Here is an 18,638-nt window from a genome sequence, read left to right as displayed (position 1 = left end):
TTTTCATGTCACTTGATGTATAAAATGATCTGTTGTTCTTGCAGAAATCTCCAAATGTCAAAAGTTTTTGATCCCAAATCACAGCGTGGCTTTTTCTGTGGTGTTCCTCGAGGTCTCGGTGTCTTAATGTGGTATTTTTGATGGGTTTTTGATCATTTTTATCAATTCTCGAGTGGTAAAAAGTTAAATTTAGCACCAAATCTGTGTAACAAATGATATCAAATGATGATGGAGTTTACTTCGGGGCCCAGCTGGTATCCTCTCTTCTCAGCTCAAACCACTGGTTGCTCTTTTTGGCTGCTTCTAAAGATTACTTTAAGGCCTGATGTGAGCTTTGATCAAAATCCTTCAGTAAACTAGTTCAGTCAGGACCACTTTAGTCAAAGAACTTTATTTACATGCAGTAATATATACATTTATATTTGGCGGTATGGCTCTGCTCTGGGATCTCCCTGCCCATCCACGCGCATACGTGGATCCACGAGCCTATGTGGTAGCATGAGACAAGGAGAGCACTCCTCCTTGCCCTTCCATGTGCACACATGGAAAGCCAAAGGCAGGGAGAGCAGCAGCAAAGACCCCCCCGGGTGCAGAACAGAGCCAGCATCAATAACACAGAATGATATTGGTTTAGTCACACACATTATTAAAGGAGGTGGTGGGGTGGAGGTGGGTTGCGAGCAGCTTTGTAGAAGAAGCAGCACAGGTGGCCAGGTTGAAGGAGCTTAAATAAGGCGCCCTGTATGAAATTTGCCAATGAATGCCTAGAAGGGAATCAGCTGATCTGTCAGATGATGCGTCAGCTGATTGGCCGGCCTAAGATCGGCCGCCATCAGCCGACAGCTGTCACATGAGCAGCGCTTGACTTCATGGCCTGCCTGAACTAACGCTACGCTCGATTTGTAGATGTGAATACACACACAAACACATTACTTCATTGATAGTTCTGTGTGTCACATGTCATGCAAATCCCTCATCTATGTCAGCAACTCAACTAGTGTTGGACTAGAATTACAGGTCAGATCTGATGCAGGCCACTTTGTCTTTGTGGACTACAAGTAGTTGCTGTTTTTGCTGATCCCTATAGCCTCATTCTGGGAGAAATCATTAGAGTGTGTTTTCTGCAGCACCAGCAGGGTATGCACCACGCACACACACACACACACACACAATTAAGCTATATCTACTTACTCACTTGACTGTGACAGTTAACTCTACTCGTATTAACAACGGTAGTTTTTCTCACATTTCTCTCAAAGCAGGAACTTCTGTAGCCCCGTTCCACAGCGTTATCTTTACTTCACTTGTTCAACTTATTTTAGCAGTTTAGATAACAGACACTCGAATGTCCTGCTGTTACTACAGACACGTGAACTAACCATAGACACTTGCTTCATTCGTGGCAGTGCTGTGCTGCAGTTCACAGTGGTGAGTGGATAAACAGGAAACACTATAATGGAATTTATTTTTGGCATTAAAAAAATATCTTTCTTTTGACCTGGTTGCACCACACATTATGATTTCATACACATCCTGATGGCTGTCATAACAGTTTAATCAAAATCTTGCTCAGACCAAATGAATGGTACCCAATCTAAATAACATGGAATGATCCTGTCAACAGGCGCAGCTCATGTACCGCTGCTAAACGTGCCAACACTTCTGCCTTTCAACCTACAATTTAGCAGCAGTTACCTTCAAAATGACACACTGAAACAATCCAGGACATTCAGCCTGTGTGGTGAGAAGTTGACATCTGGCAGAAACAAGAGGGAACACTTGCTTTGAAATAAATCTCTCTAGTTATATGAGCTATCACTCCGATTAGTCACCACCTGTCTCCACAGACCTGACTTGTGTTTGCCAACCACAATCAATAAACAAATGTCCACTCGAGATTTGACAAAGGAAAAAGGCTCAGGAGCCGTCCCCCCATCTTCAAGCCTCTGGCTGTTACAGTGATGCTCATGTGTGTACGGCTGATTTACCTGGTGGTAGAGGAGATACACTGCCAGCTCCCCTAATATGTCTCTATTTCGACATGTCAGCTATTCCCTGCTCACCTCATGTCCACAGCGCACTCTACCTGCTCTGAACACAGACCATTTTCTTCTTCTTCTTTCAAAAAAGCGAATTGTTTTCCATCACTCTCCAAAAGCGTCCTATATTGTGCAAAAATGAAACCACACGCTGTTCCTTTACATACATTCTCTCCAAGCTGCTCTGTGATATGTACATATATATATTTTTAGTGAATTACCAGAGCTCTCCATTGATGCCTCATGTGTCTGCATTGTTTCTTAGCTGGAGTGATATGACCTTTTGATGGAAAGATTACAAACACAACATGTCAGCAATACACTAAGCAAGTTATTACTGGACACCTTGGAACCAGCCGTAGAGGCTAGCGGGCTGATTTATCTGCCTCGTCCGTTAGGTGTGATGGAGAGTCATGGGCAGATCTCGAGTTTAAGGACGTCCTGTCGTCCCGTGGCCGAAAAAAATATGATCAGGGAGAATGACAATTCATTTTGGGACCAATTTGGGACGAGAGTTGAAAGAAAAATACCCATTACATTAGAATGAACGACCATGAAAATTACTACACGTTTTGTGTAGCGCACCGTTATTATTAAACCTTGACAACATAAACACACACAAACACTGTCAGTGTCCGATCCAGCATGTGCATTTACAGTGAGTGAGCTCATGATAACGATGATGATAACCGACCCTCGTTAACCGATTATTAACCGTTGTTAATGTGCGTTCCATGCAGCAGTGCGCCAGTCTGCGCCGGTCTGTCATTGTGGCGGTGAATGTGGGGTTGTCGGTGGCGTTATAGCTGTTAATGTAGCTGTAGCAGTGTGTGTACAGTTTATTTGTCAGTGAATAAATGCTACAACTCCTCAGCTCAAGACCCGAGACAACTTCCTGTATCCTGCAACACTGGCTCAGACTCACTTAAGGTGGGTTGTTAAGGTGGACCAGCTTTTCTCCTTAAAGTGACAAGCCACTCCTCTGAGTTTTGCTCAGCTTTTTTTAATTAATTCTTAATATTTCTTTTAACCGAAAGCATTAATCGGTTAAAATTCTCAATGTTGGTTAACGAATAAATTGGGGGCTCGTCCGGGATGTGCAACAAAGACCAAAAAAATGATTTTCCATATACAGCAGTATGGTTCATGGCAGTGAACTACAGTATGAACAGATTTACTTTGCTCTTATGTACACATTGGTGGTTGAATTTGTTTTTACGTGTTTTCTTACACCTCCTCTGAAAGTACAGATAAATGAAAGGAGAACGTCCTGGTAATCAGTAACTGCTCTTAATATTTTTGGGCCTAATTACTGCTAACCACAACCGTCACTTGTCTGTGGTATCCGCTACAAGTTGTATCCATGTACTCCAACACAGCAGTGAGGGGATCATGTCAAGTCAATTTTATTTGTATAGCCCAATATCACAAATCACAAAGGGGGTGTACTGTGCCACACCAACATAATCAATCAGTTTGTCTATTGCATGCATTTTCTACTACTTCTCTCAAAAGGGTACCCAAATGCAGTCATGCCTTTAGAATTAGCCTCTTGGTTTGCAGTATCAGGGTTAGGGTGTGAAGCTCAGATCTTGGGCTGAATTTAGAGTAGCAGAGCCGAGGCTATGGTGAGGTATCTTATGGCCCTATCCAATGAATGTTTAATGGGTCTAGAGAAGTCGGCGTTGAGGAAGCTGACTGTGCTGCATCAGTAGGCCAGGCTGTAAAATGAGACAGGGCAGGAAGCCAGCCAGCTCAGGATGGTGGGAGGAGAGGAGGGGAGGAGAGGAGGGGAGGAGAGGGGAGGAGTGCAGTATTCAGAGAAAGTGTACAGAACAGGACAGCAAACCAAGATGCATGTTAGCAGGAAACCAAAAAAAAAAACACACTGCTGCACTAAAAACCCTCCAAATGAAGATGGTATGGGTATGAATCATACATTTCAGATATACTCTATTCAAACCCTGCACTGAAATCAGGCTTATTTTAGGAAAAACACACTGCACACAATATGAACCTCCACATCTTTACACTGCCAACTGCAAGTGAGCCGCTCTGCTCCGAATGCTGTTTGAATGAAGTGGGTTTTACAATGATCAGCGAGGTAAAATATTGTTTCTGTTAATGGAGTCTGGTGGCTTTGAGGAGAGCATATTAATTACGTAAGTTAAAACATTATATTGTCCAAATCCCTGTTGATTTTAATTATTTTTTAATAGGCCTACATTTTCCATTTCGGACAAGTAAGTTTGACTATCAGGCAAGTAAACCATCTCAGCTACTTGCCCCAAGCTTAAAGTCAAACCCTGAGTACATGTGTCCATGTCTGTGAAACCGAGAGTGGGTGAGCAGTAAGGAAGTGTCCACTGTGTACTGTGCACACTGGGATCTCTCAGGAGATCGGGAATACGCTGTCAACTCAAGAGAAGGCTTCCGTTTGAACACTTTGGTTGAATTTGACTGCAGAAGCAAACTGGAGGCAGGATGCATTACCATCGTCTATAAACAATGTCAGGATCACTTCAGAGGTTTATCGTAATGTCATAATAGTAAGGTTCCAAGACCAGAGGATATGACAAGCCTCACGAGAGACCGCAAATCTGCCACGCAACGGCTCGATGGCTGCAAGACCTCTCCACCCACACTTTACATCATCCACATTAATACTTGTGAAACAGAGATGTGTGTCTCCACTTCATCGTGTTAAACTGGTCATATCTAATGCAAGTTAGGCCGTGTAGACCAGCAAGAAACGTCATTAAAATGCCTCATGCACCTGAACTGTGTCCTTCACAGTTCTTCCTACTCACTGATTGGAACAAAGCTTCCTCTGCCCATCAGGGACCACGTTACTGAATACATCTGGCCATCCGTATGCCCAACTGCAAACCCCACGCAGCTGTGAACAAGGTGTTAATGATGCGTACAATCTACAGGACATACCAGGACAAAGAAAATGATTTCACCTCACAAAAAAATAACTTCTTCCTCCCACAACTTCAAGAAAGCAACGTTTAGCAGCAATGATCAAATATGAATCAATATTCTGTTACTGTAATGTCTATTTCTCTCCTCAGATGTTTTCAGAAACATCTTGTAGTGGAATGTTTAGCTGTAAAATGAGAAAGTTTGGATTTTGTGAGACTGTGGTGGGTTTTGATTTGTCTAACATGTTAAACTAAGAAGTTGATTAGTAAACCTCAACAAAGACGTGCACTAAAAGTGAAATATGGCTTTGCTTTGACTCGTGGTCCAGCGCTAAACAAAAGAATCAAACTCCAATAGAATCTTCAACGCTCCCCCAAAGTAAACTCCACAGCGGCAACACAAGTCGCCAGTGCAACCAGGCAATGTTTTGATGATGTGCTCATTCTGTGTATCCTGACTGCAGTAGAAGGACTACAGCAATTACTAACTGGACGGCTTTAAGATGAGTCAGCTAAAGGACACTGGTACTGTACAGTGTATTCAGAACAAATACCAGAGAGCAATACCTTCCTGAAGGACTGAAGGGCTGCTCCGGGTCAAATACTTTATCATGAGCAGAATACCAAACCCAGACTTATCTCAAACTACCACAATCTACTGATGTGAGTAGCTGTGAGGGAGTTAGGAGGGAGTAAGTCTTGGTCTTTATGTGAGAGATAGTGTCTTTATCCATGTTGAACCACACCAGTGGACCCAAACATTCTTGTCTGCTAGCTCCCTGCTCCTTTCAGGAGATACAGTATATAATTGAAGTTACACAGGAAGACGATACCAGATAAGCAACACCGTCCTCCCCCGCAGTGAATTAAGTGACAACCCCAGGACACTGAGTGATGGTGCAGACAAATCGAAATGCACCTGCAGCTACTAACTGAAATCCTGAGGCTTCTGGGCAATAACAATGATTCCAAACTTATTAAAACTACTTATTATGGGTGTAACAATTCATCTACTGCATTGATGTATCGATTTATATTCCTACGATCCAACTGCATCGATAGGTACTCGGTAAGTTGTCCTTCACGGGAGACATATATCGATATAAAATCGGTTTGAAACGCAAAAATCGATTGTATCGATACTAAGGATTTGCAACTTGTATTTAAGGACGACAAACGTTATATGAAAGTGTTTTTTTAAATTTTTATAAGTAAAGAAATGTTAAACGTTACACCGGTTCAGTCTCCAGACATGACCCAGCTTGCCAGCTCTGCGGCGCGAGCACGCCTCCATGGCTTGCATGCAGACGAACAGCGCACTGGACTCCTCACTCTCTCACCCGGTAGCGGCGTGGAGGGGGACGGGCCGCGGTCTGCATGCGTGCTCCGAATGCAGAGCAGCCGGTCAGCAGAGTTTCATTATGGGGGCATTACGTGAGCAGGCACTATCAATCCACTTGACGAGGGCGGCTTCACCCACAGGCGCTTTTTCCGCGTGCGCTGTCGTTTTTGCATTCAGAGAAAATGACTTTTCTTTCCCCGTCATGATATCTATGTGCACGCAGCATCAGCCTCACGTATCCAGCCGGAGAGCAGACGGTCCGCGAGGCAGATTATCACGGGAGTAAAATAAAAAAACAAAACAGAAATTCAACTAACGTTAGTCTAACGTAGTTTTAAAATGTTGTATGAAAAGACTACTTGATTACTATTAGCAGATTATTAAGAGCTGTATGTATTTGCCATTAATCGTTGTCTACTTGTTTATATCCATAATTAATTTATCCCTGATTTCCTTACAAGAAAAACTTTGAGGAATCCTGACCTGCTCTGTCCAGAATCAGCTATTAATTTAACAGTCACACTGGTTGAATTTTTGGCAAAAAAAGTAACTGTATTGATTTCAAATCATTGAATCGTATCGCTCTAGATGAGCCAAATATCGTCCTAAGAGTATCAGAACCATGGAAATCGTATCGTATCGTTGTAAAAACTTATGGTTACACCCCTAGGATATAGGTATTAATAGTACTAATAATCATGTCGTAAACATGAATCCGGTGTGTTTCTGGGTTAACTGGACTGAAATAGAAACACACTGACCTCACCAACAAAACACCAACACTCTGTGGACTGCTCATATATAACTTAATCAACAGAGATCTGCAACAATCTCAAACAATCTCTCGGTGACAGTCTTTTCCATCAGTTCATCCAGCCAAGCAACCCCAGCAGACTAGTTCACTTAACCAGCACGGAGGCGCTGCTGGGACCTCGGGGGCACGACAGACGCCGCCATCACCGCTCCTTGGCCCAAATACCAGGTTGATTTCTATCTAAAGGTTGGTGACTTGTATGAAGTATGTCATTTGCCCCGAGGCAACAGGGGTGCTACTTTTCATTAAGCTCAGTGGGAGTGAAGGCTTCTGTACACGAAGCACCAACCGTCCACAGCACATTATACTGCACAGCTATACAAGAACCATGGATACCAACAGATTCTCAGTATCTTCTATGTTTTATATCATAGTAAACCGAATCTCTTTGGGTTTTGGAAAGTTGGTCGGACATAACAAGATATTTGAAGGCATCACCTTGGACATTTTTCATTATTTTCTACCTTTTTATAGAATTAATCGAGAAAATAATTGTTAGAATAATCAATGGTGAAAATGATAGTTAGCTGCAGCCCTGCTGTCCAGTTGATCGAGTTAGATAAACACACCACATGCTATTGTTTTGTCATCAACAAGTCAGATAGATGGGAGAGAAAAGTGCTCCCTCTACGGAAAGCTTTTAGTGTCAGCACAAAGAGCGACAGAAGGATTTCTGTTTGGTTTTATAATGATTATGTACTGAGATGGGTCACTCAGATACTGATGTTGGAAAGATGCAGCATTTTATATTGTAGACTGTTTGAAAACCATTCTAAATAGTTCAGTTCTCTGTTTAAAGAAGAATTTGAAAGTGTAAATGACAGTTGTCAGTAGGGATGCACCGATACCAGACAGAGTACAAGTACTTACATTTGGGTACTCGCCGATACCGAGTACCGATACGAGTACTTCTCTGTGCCAAAAGACCCTCGTTAACAGCCAGCTGGAGGTTGTGACAGACACATGGCAGGGTGGGGAGTCTCGCATGTGAGGCGGTGCGCCGCGACCGGCTCTAAGTTGGTTTGGAAAGGCTCGGGGCGAAGGTGGCTCGCGGTCGCAGCTTTACAGCGCTCCCTGCCCGGACCTCGCCGTACCGCGGACAAAGGGCTCGCTGCGCCCTCTCTCCTCGCCGGGGAGGGACCGTGCGACTGTCGACCGGGCGGACTGTCCTCAGTGCAGGTTAACGTCACGCTGCCGTATAGTGGTATCGGTGCCGTTGTATCGAAGCCGTTTTGCGAGTACATGAGTACAGTATCGGACCTGGTATCCGTATCGGTGCATCCCTAGTTGTCAGGGGATAAAACCAATGATCTGTTGATCTTTACGAATCAAGACTCCGTAGTCTAACAACGGGTTTAAATCGAAAATCGATCGAAACATGACCTTAAAATCAGTCAAATCAAATCATGGATTTGGAGAATGGTGACACCCCTGGTTGGGAGTGTGTCCTTACTAATGCTATGCAGCTATGGGGGAATAACAAGAGCTTACTTTCATCATATACAAACTTTCTTATTGCAGGCCAAAGAAACTAAACTGGTGTGCAAATTGTCAAATTGTTGGCTCTACATGAAGATGACAATGGGAACATTAAGGCTGAAATTAACAACCAACAACTGCCAACTTAACACATTTTGTTGTTGTTGTTTCTTGCAGAGCGTTTGGCTCAGTGAGTGAGAGGCTGAGCTCAGATGCATCGTCTGATTTTAACAGGATGTGTGACCTCAATCCAGGAAGTTGAATGTTGGAATTATAGAGAACTCTTTATCTGAAGCCACGGGGCTCAGAGTAGGCCATCTCGCTCTCATTCAAGATTCAACACTGGTCTGCAATGAGAAGCTATGCACACCTAAAGTACACCCACACACACACACACACACTTTCATTCAAGTCTGAGAGACTGAACTTTAAAGAACTTGTATTCACTAGAAATGAAATGAGCCATTTGAAGTCCTAAAAAGCATATAAATAGATTGATGGGAGTTATGCGGGTAAAATGCAGCCTCATCCAATTCAAGTCCACTGGCAAAGACCAACGGAAAGTTGGCAAAAATATAAGTGAGATGCTGTCACGTTATATGTTGAAATATGTTGAATCATTTAGTCATTAACAGCATTGATCAGTATCAGATCAATAAAAGGCCAGACCGGTGTTTCAAGCCACACAGACGCACTATTCGATAATCGCTGGGAACTATTCTATCATTCTTTGAAGATCATTTGAAGAATTTGAAGGAAATATACTTTTTAAGACAAGATGATAGACATCCCTTGTCAAAGCACGAGTCCTTCAGTGAAAAAACGCTGAACACCACAGGATTTAAATCCATGCTGTGAATGAGACACGAGTCTGCCTTTTCTTGGTCAGCAGCTTTGTTTATGCCAAGCAGCCACCCACTTACTGGGAGAACACTCATTAAGTGATCATACTGTAGGGATCATCAAAAGCAAAACAGGGATACCAGGGAAGATTCTGGTAATAAAAATTAATTAGGCACCGGCACTCCTTGCCAGCTCCATTTAGACACAGTTCACCCAAAAAAATACACCAAAAATACATCACTTAATCACAAACACAAGTTCAAAAGTTTTTCCGGGAGCTTCGGAGCTCCGGATGAATCTCATTTCACTCATGCAAACACACAGAGCCTTAACTAGGCCCCTTGGATTTCCGCAATGCGGAAAAAATACGGACAGATTTGCGGAATCTGATGATAAAAATGGAAACGGCTGCCAAAATGTGGATGCGATTTATAAAAATCTGCGTTTTCCCTTCTATTATAAGTTTTTTTTTTCACAGCACCTATAAGCCAAAACTGAAAAAAACTATGCCGCATTGTGTGTTGGCTTTCACACACACACACACACACACATATATACACAGTCATGTTGAAGACGGCCTCTCAGACAACTAGTGTAGTTCACACTACACTACACACTTTTACTGAATAGAGCCTGAACGCACCATGATGTAGTTCAATGGAACCTTCTCCTGCCGATTTCAACACGGATTTGTTGTTCACCATGTAGCATTATCAGGGATCAGCAACTACAAAGCACTAATGCCGATCTCCAGATCGCATATTTTTACTGAATATCGTCCCTAACGATCGGCAGTAAACCTTTATTTCATACTATGATTGTTAAACTGTCTAATTCATCCATGAACCAAACAGGATATAAAGCACTCGTACTGCAAAGACGTTTAAAATTCTTTTCATTGTTTTTCCGATTGTTTCTGTCCGCTACCTTCCAACATCACCCCCTCTTCCTTCATCCCCGTCGGACCCCAGGCCTCTTGGCATATTGTGGCATGTGTATTTATTGAGCAACCGAGTGGCATTTATCTCACAGCTTAATCATAATTAGTCCAACTTAGTCCAGGGCAGACAGCCTGTTAGTGGGCATATGTTCAGATCCTGGATAAAGACACACTGCTCCCCCAGGGGGATGCTTGATGCTTGTGTTGATATGTGTGTGTGTGTGTGTGTGTGTGTGTGTGTGTGTGTGTGTGTGTGTGTGTGTGTGCCATGAGCCTCCATTAACACAACCCGCCATGCTCCCTTCCCTCGGCCACCCAGCCATGCTGAGAGAGGCCACTTGAAACCTGGAGGGAGAGTTCACCCGAGTGTACGGAAGAGGAAGGCGACAGGACGGAGCAGGAGAGTAGAGACGGGAAGAGGATGGGGGGGTGGACCTGAGTCAGACAGTAAAAGTGAGAGGAGGGAGGGAGAGATGAAACAAGGTGAGGAGGAGAGGAAACCTGAGAGGAGGGGAGAACAGAGAGAGAACGAGAGACAGTCTGGCTCAGGTCCAGGGTTATCACTGGCAAAAGTCGAGGCATTTGCCAGCTGCCAGCTGGAGACAGCAGCACTCGGCCAGAAGGATGCTGCCCTGCGCAGCTACTGACTGTGTTTGTGTGTCTGTGTGCACATCACGGATGCTGCAGAGCGCTGAGAGCCCTGTCGATGTGTTATAGCACAGGACAAGGACCATATGCACAACCAGTTACACTGACTGAAGGGACAGACTTTACACAACACAAACAAGTCCAGTCACATTTGCTCCTCCACAGAAGTTAGCACACATTTCTGCCAAGTCGCCCGCTCTCCCAAACCGCGGAAGAGACGAGGGAAGCCGCTTAAAAACATCTCCTTAAGTCTCCCTCTTTTGGTAGACGATGTGTATCCTCTTTAGGCAGGACATTACATAACTGTACATAATGTGTACCCAGACAAACCCAGCTGCATGCCAACAAAAAATACATAAACCTGCAAGATTTGGTGCCAAAAGTTTAACGCACAGCTACGGAGAGCTCGTTTAATTTCAACCAAGCACTCCTTTCTTCATCATCTCATCAGTGATGCTGAAGCACAGACGCTGTCCTAATTTCCTACCATCTCTCCTCTCTCTTGAAGATGAGTGGTAGGGAGGAGGGAAGGAAGGGGCAAAAGCAGCAGGGATTCCTTTTTTAAAGGGGTGTGATGTTGCTGCAGCTTTACTTGCTCACTGTCGTCATCGATGAGCGACAAGCACACACATACACACGAGTATTGCGATTATCATGTTGTGCGATACTGTATAGATTTTCAATTAACCTCTTAAAAATCCGAGGCCCGCTGTCGTGCCCGATATTTGGAGGTCGTAGCGGATTCAGTTTTAAAGCTAGAGTGAAGGTATCTCAGGAATCCATCGGTACCAACCATGTCATACTAGACTGTCGAGAAGGAGGATAAATAACGCTCCAAAGTTAGTTAGTTCTTTATACTATCAGTTTTCCTAAAATTGTATTTATATATATTGAATCGTTACCACTGTATCATGACACGTATCGTATCACCAGATTCTTGCATCCCTATCCGACCGCTGAATTACACGCCTGTCCACTGACTAGAGGATGATGTCATTTATAATTAGAGCTCTATTAGAGATATAATTAGTCGATTAATAGATTATTGATCATCAGCAGCATGCTAAGCAGGGAATTCCAGACGTCCCTCTGCCCAGCAACATTTTCCAGCTCTTCCTGGGTGACCCCGAGGCGTTCCCAGGCCAGACCAGATATATAATCTCTCCAGCGTGTTCTGGGTCTACCCCGGGGCCTCTTACCAGTTAGACGTGCCTAGAAAACCTCCAAAGGGAGGCGTCCAGGAGGCATCCTGATCAGATGCCCGAATCAACTCAGCTGGCCCCTTTTCGACGCGAAGGAGCAGCGGCTCTACTCCGAGCTCCCTCCGGATGTCTGAGCTCCTCACCCTCTCTCTAAGGCTGAGCCCAGCCATGCTACAGAGGAAGCTTTTGACCGCTTGTATCCGCGAAACTCATTCTTTCAGTCACTACCCAAAGCTCATGACCATAGGTGAGGGTTGTAACGTAGATGGACCGGCTCAGCTCCCTCTTCAGCACAACGGTCCGGTACAGCGCCCGCATAACTGCAGATGCCGCACCGAACCGCCTGTCCATCTCCCGCTCCATTTTACCCCTCACACAGGAACAAGACCCCGAGATATTTCAACTCCCTCGCTTGGAGCAAAGACTGACTCCCCACCCGGAGAGCACAATCCAACGGTTCCCGGCCAGCCACCCTACGGAGGAAGCTCTTTTCGGTCTCATTCTTTCAGTCACTAATCAAAGCTCATGAGCTCATAGGTGAGGGTCGGAACGTAGATGGATCGGCCCTCTCTTCACCACAACGGTCCGGTACAGCGCCCGCATAACTGCAGACGCCGCATCGAACCACCTGTCCATCTCCCGCGCCAAGACCCCGAGATACTTAAACTCCCTCGCTTGGGGCAAAGACTCACTCCCCACCCGGAGGACGCAATCCACCGGTTTCAGGCAGAGAACCACGGCCTCAGATCTATTTATAATATCGTTATTAAGAGAGATTCTAGACGGGTCCTGCTGTACTGAGGTGACATCCATCAGTAACAATAAACCCGTCTTCCAGCACTCTACAGGGAGGTCAGGTGGCTTGGTTGAAGGATCTAACGCCCATGCATGGCGCCATCTTGTCAGACAACACCTCTGATCTTTTCCACAAGAAACCACATTTGTAAAATAGAAAATATATTTCTTTAAAAGCTCCCATGAAGTCATCATCCATGAGTGAGTGAGCAGCCTCAGAAAGCGCTCCCTCTAACGGACACAGCTGGTCTCACTCAGCTGTAGCAGGAGCAGCTCTCCAGGAAGAGGAAGAGGTTAATCCACTCATAGCATTTTAATGACATCTCCTCCAGCAGCACCACCACCATCACCACGCTAATCACATCTTAAATTCACATTTTTCACCAGTCGGTGTGTGCAGCTCAGTGGAACCGGCGAGCTGCTGCAGTCTAACCTGGTATAACCTGCAAAATGTCCTGCAGACTCACACACATGTTGGGAGGAATCATGTCACACACACACACACACAGCATCACTCTGAAGCACAACACGTCACCAGGATGTACTACAGCCGGTCCGGCCCGGCTGCACTCAGGTGTGATGATGCACACACGCATGAACTTCATGATGCAAAACATTTTATTTATTTTTTTTGCATACATGCAACATATTCTAAGTTATCTGCAAAACATTTTAATAAAACAAATAAAAATGCAAAAGTGAAAAGTTGTGCAGGATGCAGAGAGGATGCTGCACTTCGACTCACCTTGAGCGGCCGTTCCTCGGGTGCTGAACACACTTGCTATCAAAGTGGCCACATACCAAATCATAGTACACAAATAAACCTCATCATATCTCAAAGTGCCCCTTTCTGAGTGAGTCTCTCATCTCCTAGTAACGCAACTGGCCGGTATCCTTTATCTTCTCCTTTATCTGAGCCCTGGACACTTCTCCTCCGGAGCTTTCCCCTCTCTCTTCCTCCTCTCCTCTCCTCTCCTCTCCACTCTCATCCTCCAGACGGATCACCTGCGCCAATAGGACGACAGCAGACGACGCAGTCTAGAAGGCAACAAGCTCCGCCCCCAAGCTGCTCTCATTGGTGGGCGTGGGAGGCAGGGAGGCTGCTGATTGGTCGAGCGCGTTGTCGGTTTACCAGCTGGAGTGGTGCGTTCAAGGAATATAGTAATGCACGGAGATTTCAGATGTAGGTTAAAAGAAACCACCTCAGTGTGCTCATGGCGGCTAGAAAGAGAGCCTGCTTAGTCATATTGGCCTGTTCACCCTTTATGCACATACAGTTACAGTGATGTGATATCACATATCAATGATATCACTTTTTTAAAACACTAGGAAACTGTTTTTATAATCGGAGTTAGAGGCAAAACATTACTTTTTATGTTCAAGATTCAAGCCCTTTATTGTCATTGTGTAGTACAACGAAATTAGATTGTGACAATCCCATAGGTGCTAATGATAATACAATATAAATATAAAAAATATAAAAGATAATACAATATAAAAATACAATATGTATTTTGGTGAGATGCCAGTTTTGCCAGATTATTGCACAAAGTGTCCGTTAGATAATTAGTGCACAAAGTGTCCAGCATGTGTTATTGCACATGTCCGTAACAGTTGATTTACAGTATTCACATTGCACAAAAGTGACCAACATATGTTACTGCAGTGTGGATTTATATATATATTTATCACATATTACATATGTGGGTCGTTTAGTACTTTTATTCTTGTATTGCTGTATATTTTTATGTTTCTATGTTACATTGTACTGTTACAGACATGTGCAATAACATATGCTGATCACTGATATTGTATTATCTTTTATATTTTTTATATTTATATTGTATTATCTCTTTCTTATTGCATTATCTTTTCATTAGCACCTATGGGTTTGTCACAATCTAATTTCGTTGTACTACATAATGACAATAAAGGGCTTGAATCTTGAATCTTGAATCTTGTATGTGTTCATTGCTTGCTATGTGAATCACTTTGTAACTTTGATAAGTGCTCTATCAGTAAATGTATTATTATTATTATATTATATCATCAGCCTAAAACCCGTTGTGGTAACATGGTAACTTTTAAAGGTTATGAGTATCTTAAAGAGGCGATCCTTAAGATTTCAGTCCTGGTTGATTTAGAATTTCTATTTGTAGAAGTACAAATTATATTTCCATATACATGAGGTTCAAGTTTTCAGAATCGTGTGTATGATGACGACGATGTCCCCACAGACGTCCATTTCATAATACTGCATAATACTGCAATTGAAATACTTTCATCAGTGGGTCATAGGCTCAATCACCATTGTGTTATCTCATTTGGTTATAGATAGTGATTTAACAGACATTTATTTTAACTTTAAGGATTGGTTAGGACTGAAACTTCATATTACAACGACAAGAGGCCAGATTCTAGAGATGGTAAAATCCAACAGGTGGTTACAGCGTGTAGGAATGCGATGAAAATCCCTCTTGCTTGCTTAAAAACAGCAATATTATTACTTGACTGTAGGTGTTTACGCGTGACAGAAAACTTCATGTGGTGTCAGGAATATCTGGACAACACTGCCAAAGGGTTACTCTGACTTCTGTGTCCTAAGATGACTGTTGCATCTCGCCGTTTTTCACGTGCGGCCCTGAATGCAGCACTAGAGGGATCCGTTTTAAGGTGGGTTGGAGTGTGAAGCCTCAGCAGAGCTGCGGTATCATCCTGCGCAATTAGACGAGAGGAATCCTGCAGCCTGACTGTGTCAGATGGATCACTGCCATGTGCCATATGCCATCCATACGTTCATGTTCTCTGTGCATGAATGAAACAGTGCTGGGGAGGTTTTGATTTGCAACAAATAACTTCAGCATGATTCATCTTCATTGATACAGTGAATCATTCAGTCAAGGACAGATGATTAAAATTCATCTGACTCAGTCTGCCTTGCTCATAGATCATCTTACTCTCCTCCACCTAGTCTGAGGACCCCCCACTGCTCCTCCAGAGGGAGGTCCCAATAACAGCCTTCAGCACTGTGACCAATCAATCTGAAGTCATTTGAGGTCACTCTGTTTCACATGCTAGTGTTGCTCTCATCATCTGCTGTTCTTATTTATATCTAAATGTTCTCAGCTTATATATTTAGTTTCATCCGTACATTTTCTCATAGAAATCAGTCAAATTTTACCTCATGACAACATTGTCCTGTTTAACCTCTTAAGCGCTGGAAGGTGTGGTTCACCTAGACAGACGTACCCCAAATAAATCAAGAATAGCTCCACAACTACCAGGTCTATATGCATGATCTTGGTCTCTATGGATAGGTAAGGCCTCAGAGAATTCATCCCCAGTGTCAGTAACATTGTGACTGTTACTATACCTGAGTAAATTGTGATGAAGCAAAAGGAAAAATGTACTTATTTATTTTCTAAATTAGACAGTGGATAACACCATTATAGCAGCGATGCCGTGCACAGAGATGCCACTGAATTCATTCAGCAACTCCTCGACTACAACTGTGCCAAAGCAGATATAAATAACACAAAGCACATAGATTCTATAAAGGTTTTAGTAAAGATAGGACCAGGAGGACTCTCCATTTGGCCACTTGGATACCCTAAGTGTGCTAAATGGGCTTTCTACCTCTTGAAAATTAATCTGGCTATAAAATACTACTGATATCCACTACAGGAGGCTATGTGCACACAATGGAGCCTTTGGCCATGACATTTAGCCTTTGCATCATCACATTATACCATTGTGCACAGTATAAAACCAATAAAAAAACAAATATGTTGTAGAATTTTGACTCCAAATGGAGTAGTTTTATTATAATAATGAAATATGATCAAATAAAGCTTAGATAATAACAAATAAGATCAATAACAATGTAAATAAGATAACAAAAAAATGTCTTCTACAGTTCAATATTTTACATACGTTGATAAATATATATAAAAAATGGCCAAATTATGACAAATGTGACTAATGCTACAACTCGTCTTGCAATGTCAGTTATTTGTTTCATCTTCTCAACGACTGAAGATACAGTATATTGGGACTGCTTTTTTTTTTCAACTGAAAACACTAGCTATATAAAACAACATTTAATCGGCCTATACATAGAAAAGATAGAAACTACAGTTCTGTACAGAGGAACAATGATCACCCTCACGTTGTACGATGCCATCGAAGGTAGGAATGATTATGAGGAGTTGATCATTCTCCGCTTCCTAAGAACTACTAAACAAAGCTGATGGTCCAAGCATAATTGCTTGAGTTAGTACATGTGCCAATCCCCATTGGGGACATGACACCGGTGGTCCGATGGAGTTACCGTCGAGGCAGGTCCACCTTACTGAGACTGAGAAGCAGCAACAGAAAGAGTGGCTGTGCGTTGGGGAGCCTTGATTGTGTTTGTGGTGCTGGCGGATGTTTTTGGGTTCCCCCGAGGCTCCGCAGAGTGCAGCCCCCCGAGAGCTGTGACAGGCAAACAGAGGCAACAGAGCAGGGTGAGGCCGAGAGACTGAAGCGGTCCGACGGTTGGTGCACATTTCACCATGTTCATGGGATTTATTCTTTTCTAGGAGCTTGCTTTTAACCATTTTATATTTTTGTAAAGTCATTTTAAGCCTCTGTCTTTCCGTGTGGTGTCACTAAATGCTGCTATGCATGATCTAAAACTTAGAATCTAGACACAAAAGCTTGGTGGCATTTAAAATGAGCCCTTCCTTGATAGAAAAGGAACACTTTCTCTGCCTTGATTCAAAAGTTATATTGTATGAACATGTGACGAATAAACCATTTGAATCTCACAGAGGCTGCAATAGTTGAAGAGCGTGATGACACCGTGCATTACCTTGGATACCATAATGACTTCACCATTGAAAGCCGTAACCTGCACCTGGGACTGGAGAGGTTGCATCCCAACAGGGGATTGAGCTTCCTATAATAGCTTCCACTTCAAGTCTTACCAGTTTATTACAGTACAGGAAGGCTTTGTGAAGTACCCAAATGTTCTGCTCCGACACCACTCTGGACATTCAGTACATTTCAGTTATCAACCAGTGTTCTCAGTGGGCCAGTACTCACCGGTACGCGTACCAGCACTTCCACATTTAACTCCTTGGCGTACCGTGACTTTTTCTTGCGTAGCTGAACTTTTCATAAGCTGCCTATACTCTTTTCTGCCCTCTCCGTATCAGGTTCTCTGGGAGATTCATAATGACAAAGCGTATTTGCGCCGCGCCTCATAGGCCATGTAAACATAAAAATGATGTGGGGAACATCTGGACAAGCCGACGCACGGCACGGGAGGAGGGTGCTGTAATTTATCAATACAAAGTTCACGTCCTTTTTGTGAAATAATTAGTGAACTGTTCGTCATAACCTTTTTTTTTATTTATCTCCAGAAGAATTAAATGTTCAGACGAAGGCTGTGATATATGTAAATAATAAAATAAGGCAAAAGTGAGCTTGGCTCACATACTGTACCCCCGCTCACTGTTTGAGTCCTACTAAAGTAGGGCCAAAGGTTTTGCCCTTTTGGAACTAATGTTATTAGTCTATTGAGCACAATCTAGCTTGTTATTATGAAACATTTAGGGCACCCTGGA

General features: G+C 43.3%; 1 protein-coding gene across 3 annotated transcripts in view; it reads right to left on the bottom strand.

Moving 5' to 3' along the window:
- Window positions 1–14,024, bottom strand: part of igsf9bb (immunoglobulin superfamily, member 9Bb) — an 83,204-nt gene extending 69,180 nt beyond the window's left edge. For all 3 annotated transcript variants that reach the window (XM_074610650.1, XM_074610651.1, XM_074610652.1), the window contains exon 1: window positions 13,775–14,024. In XM_074610650.1, the coding sequence (XP_074466751.1) occupies window positions 13,775–13,838 (64 nt within the window). In that variant the 5' untranslated portion in view covers window positions 13,839–14,024. The remainder of the gene's footprint in view (window positions 1–13,774) is intronic.
- Window positions 14,025–18,638: the final 4,614 nt, after the last annotated feature.

Source organism: Sebastes fasciatus, chromosome 16 (genome assembly GCF_043250625.1).
Source record: "Sebastes fasciatus isolate fSebFas1 chromosome 16, fSebFas1.pri, whole genome shotgun sequence".
NCBI classification, from domain to species: domain Eukaryota; kingdom Metazoa; phylum Chordata; class Actinopteri; order Perciformes; family Sebastidae; genus Sebastes; species Sebastes fasciatus.
Note: the sequence above shows the minus strand (reverse complement) of the source record. Positions and strands in the feature narration are given on the sequence as shown.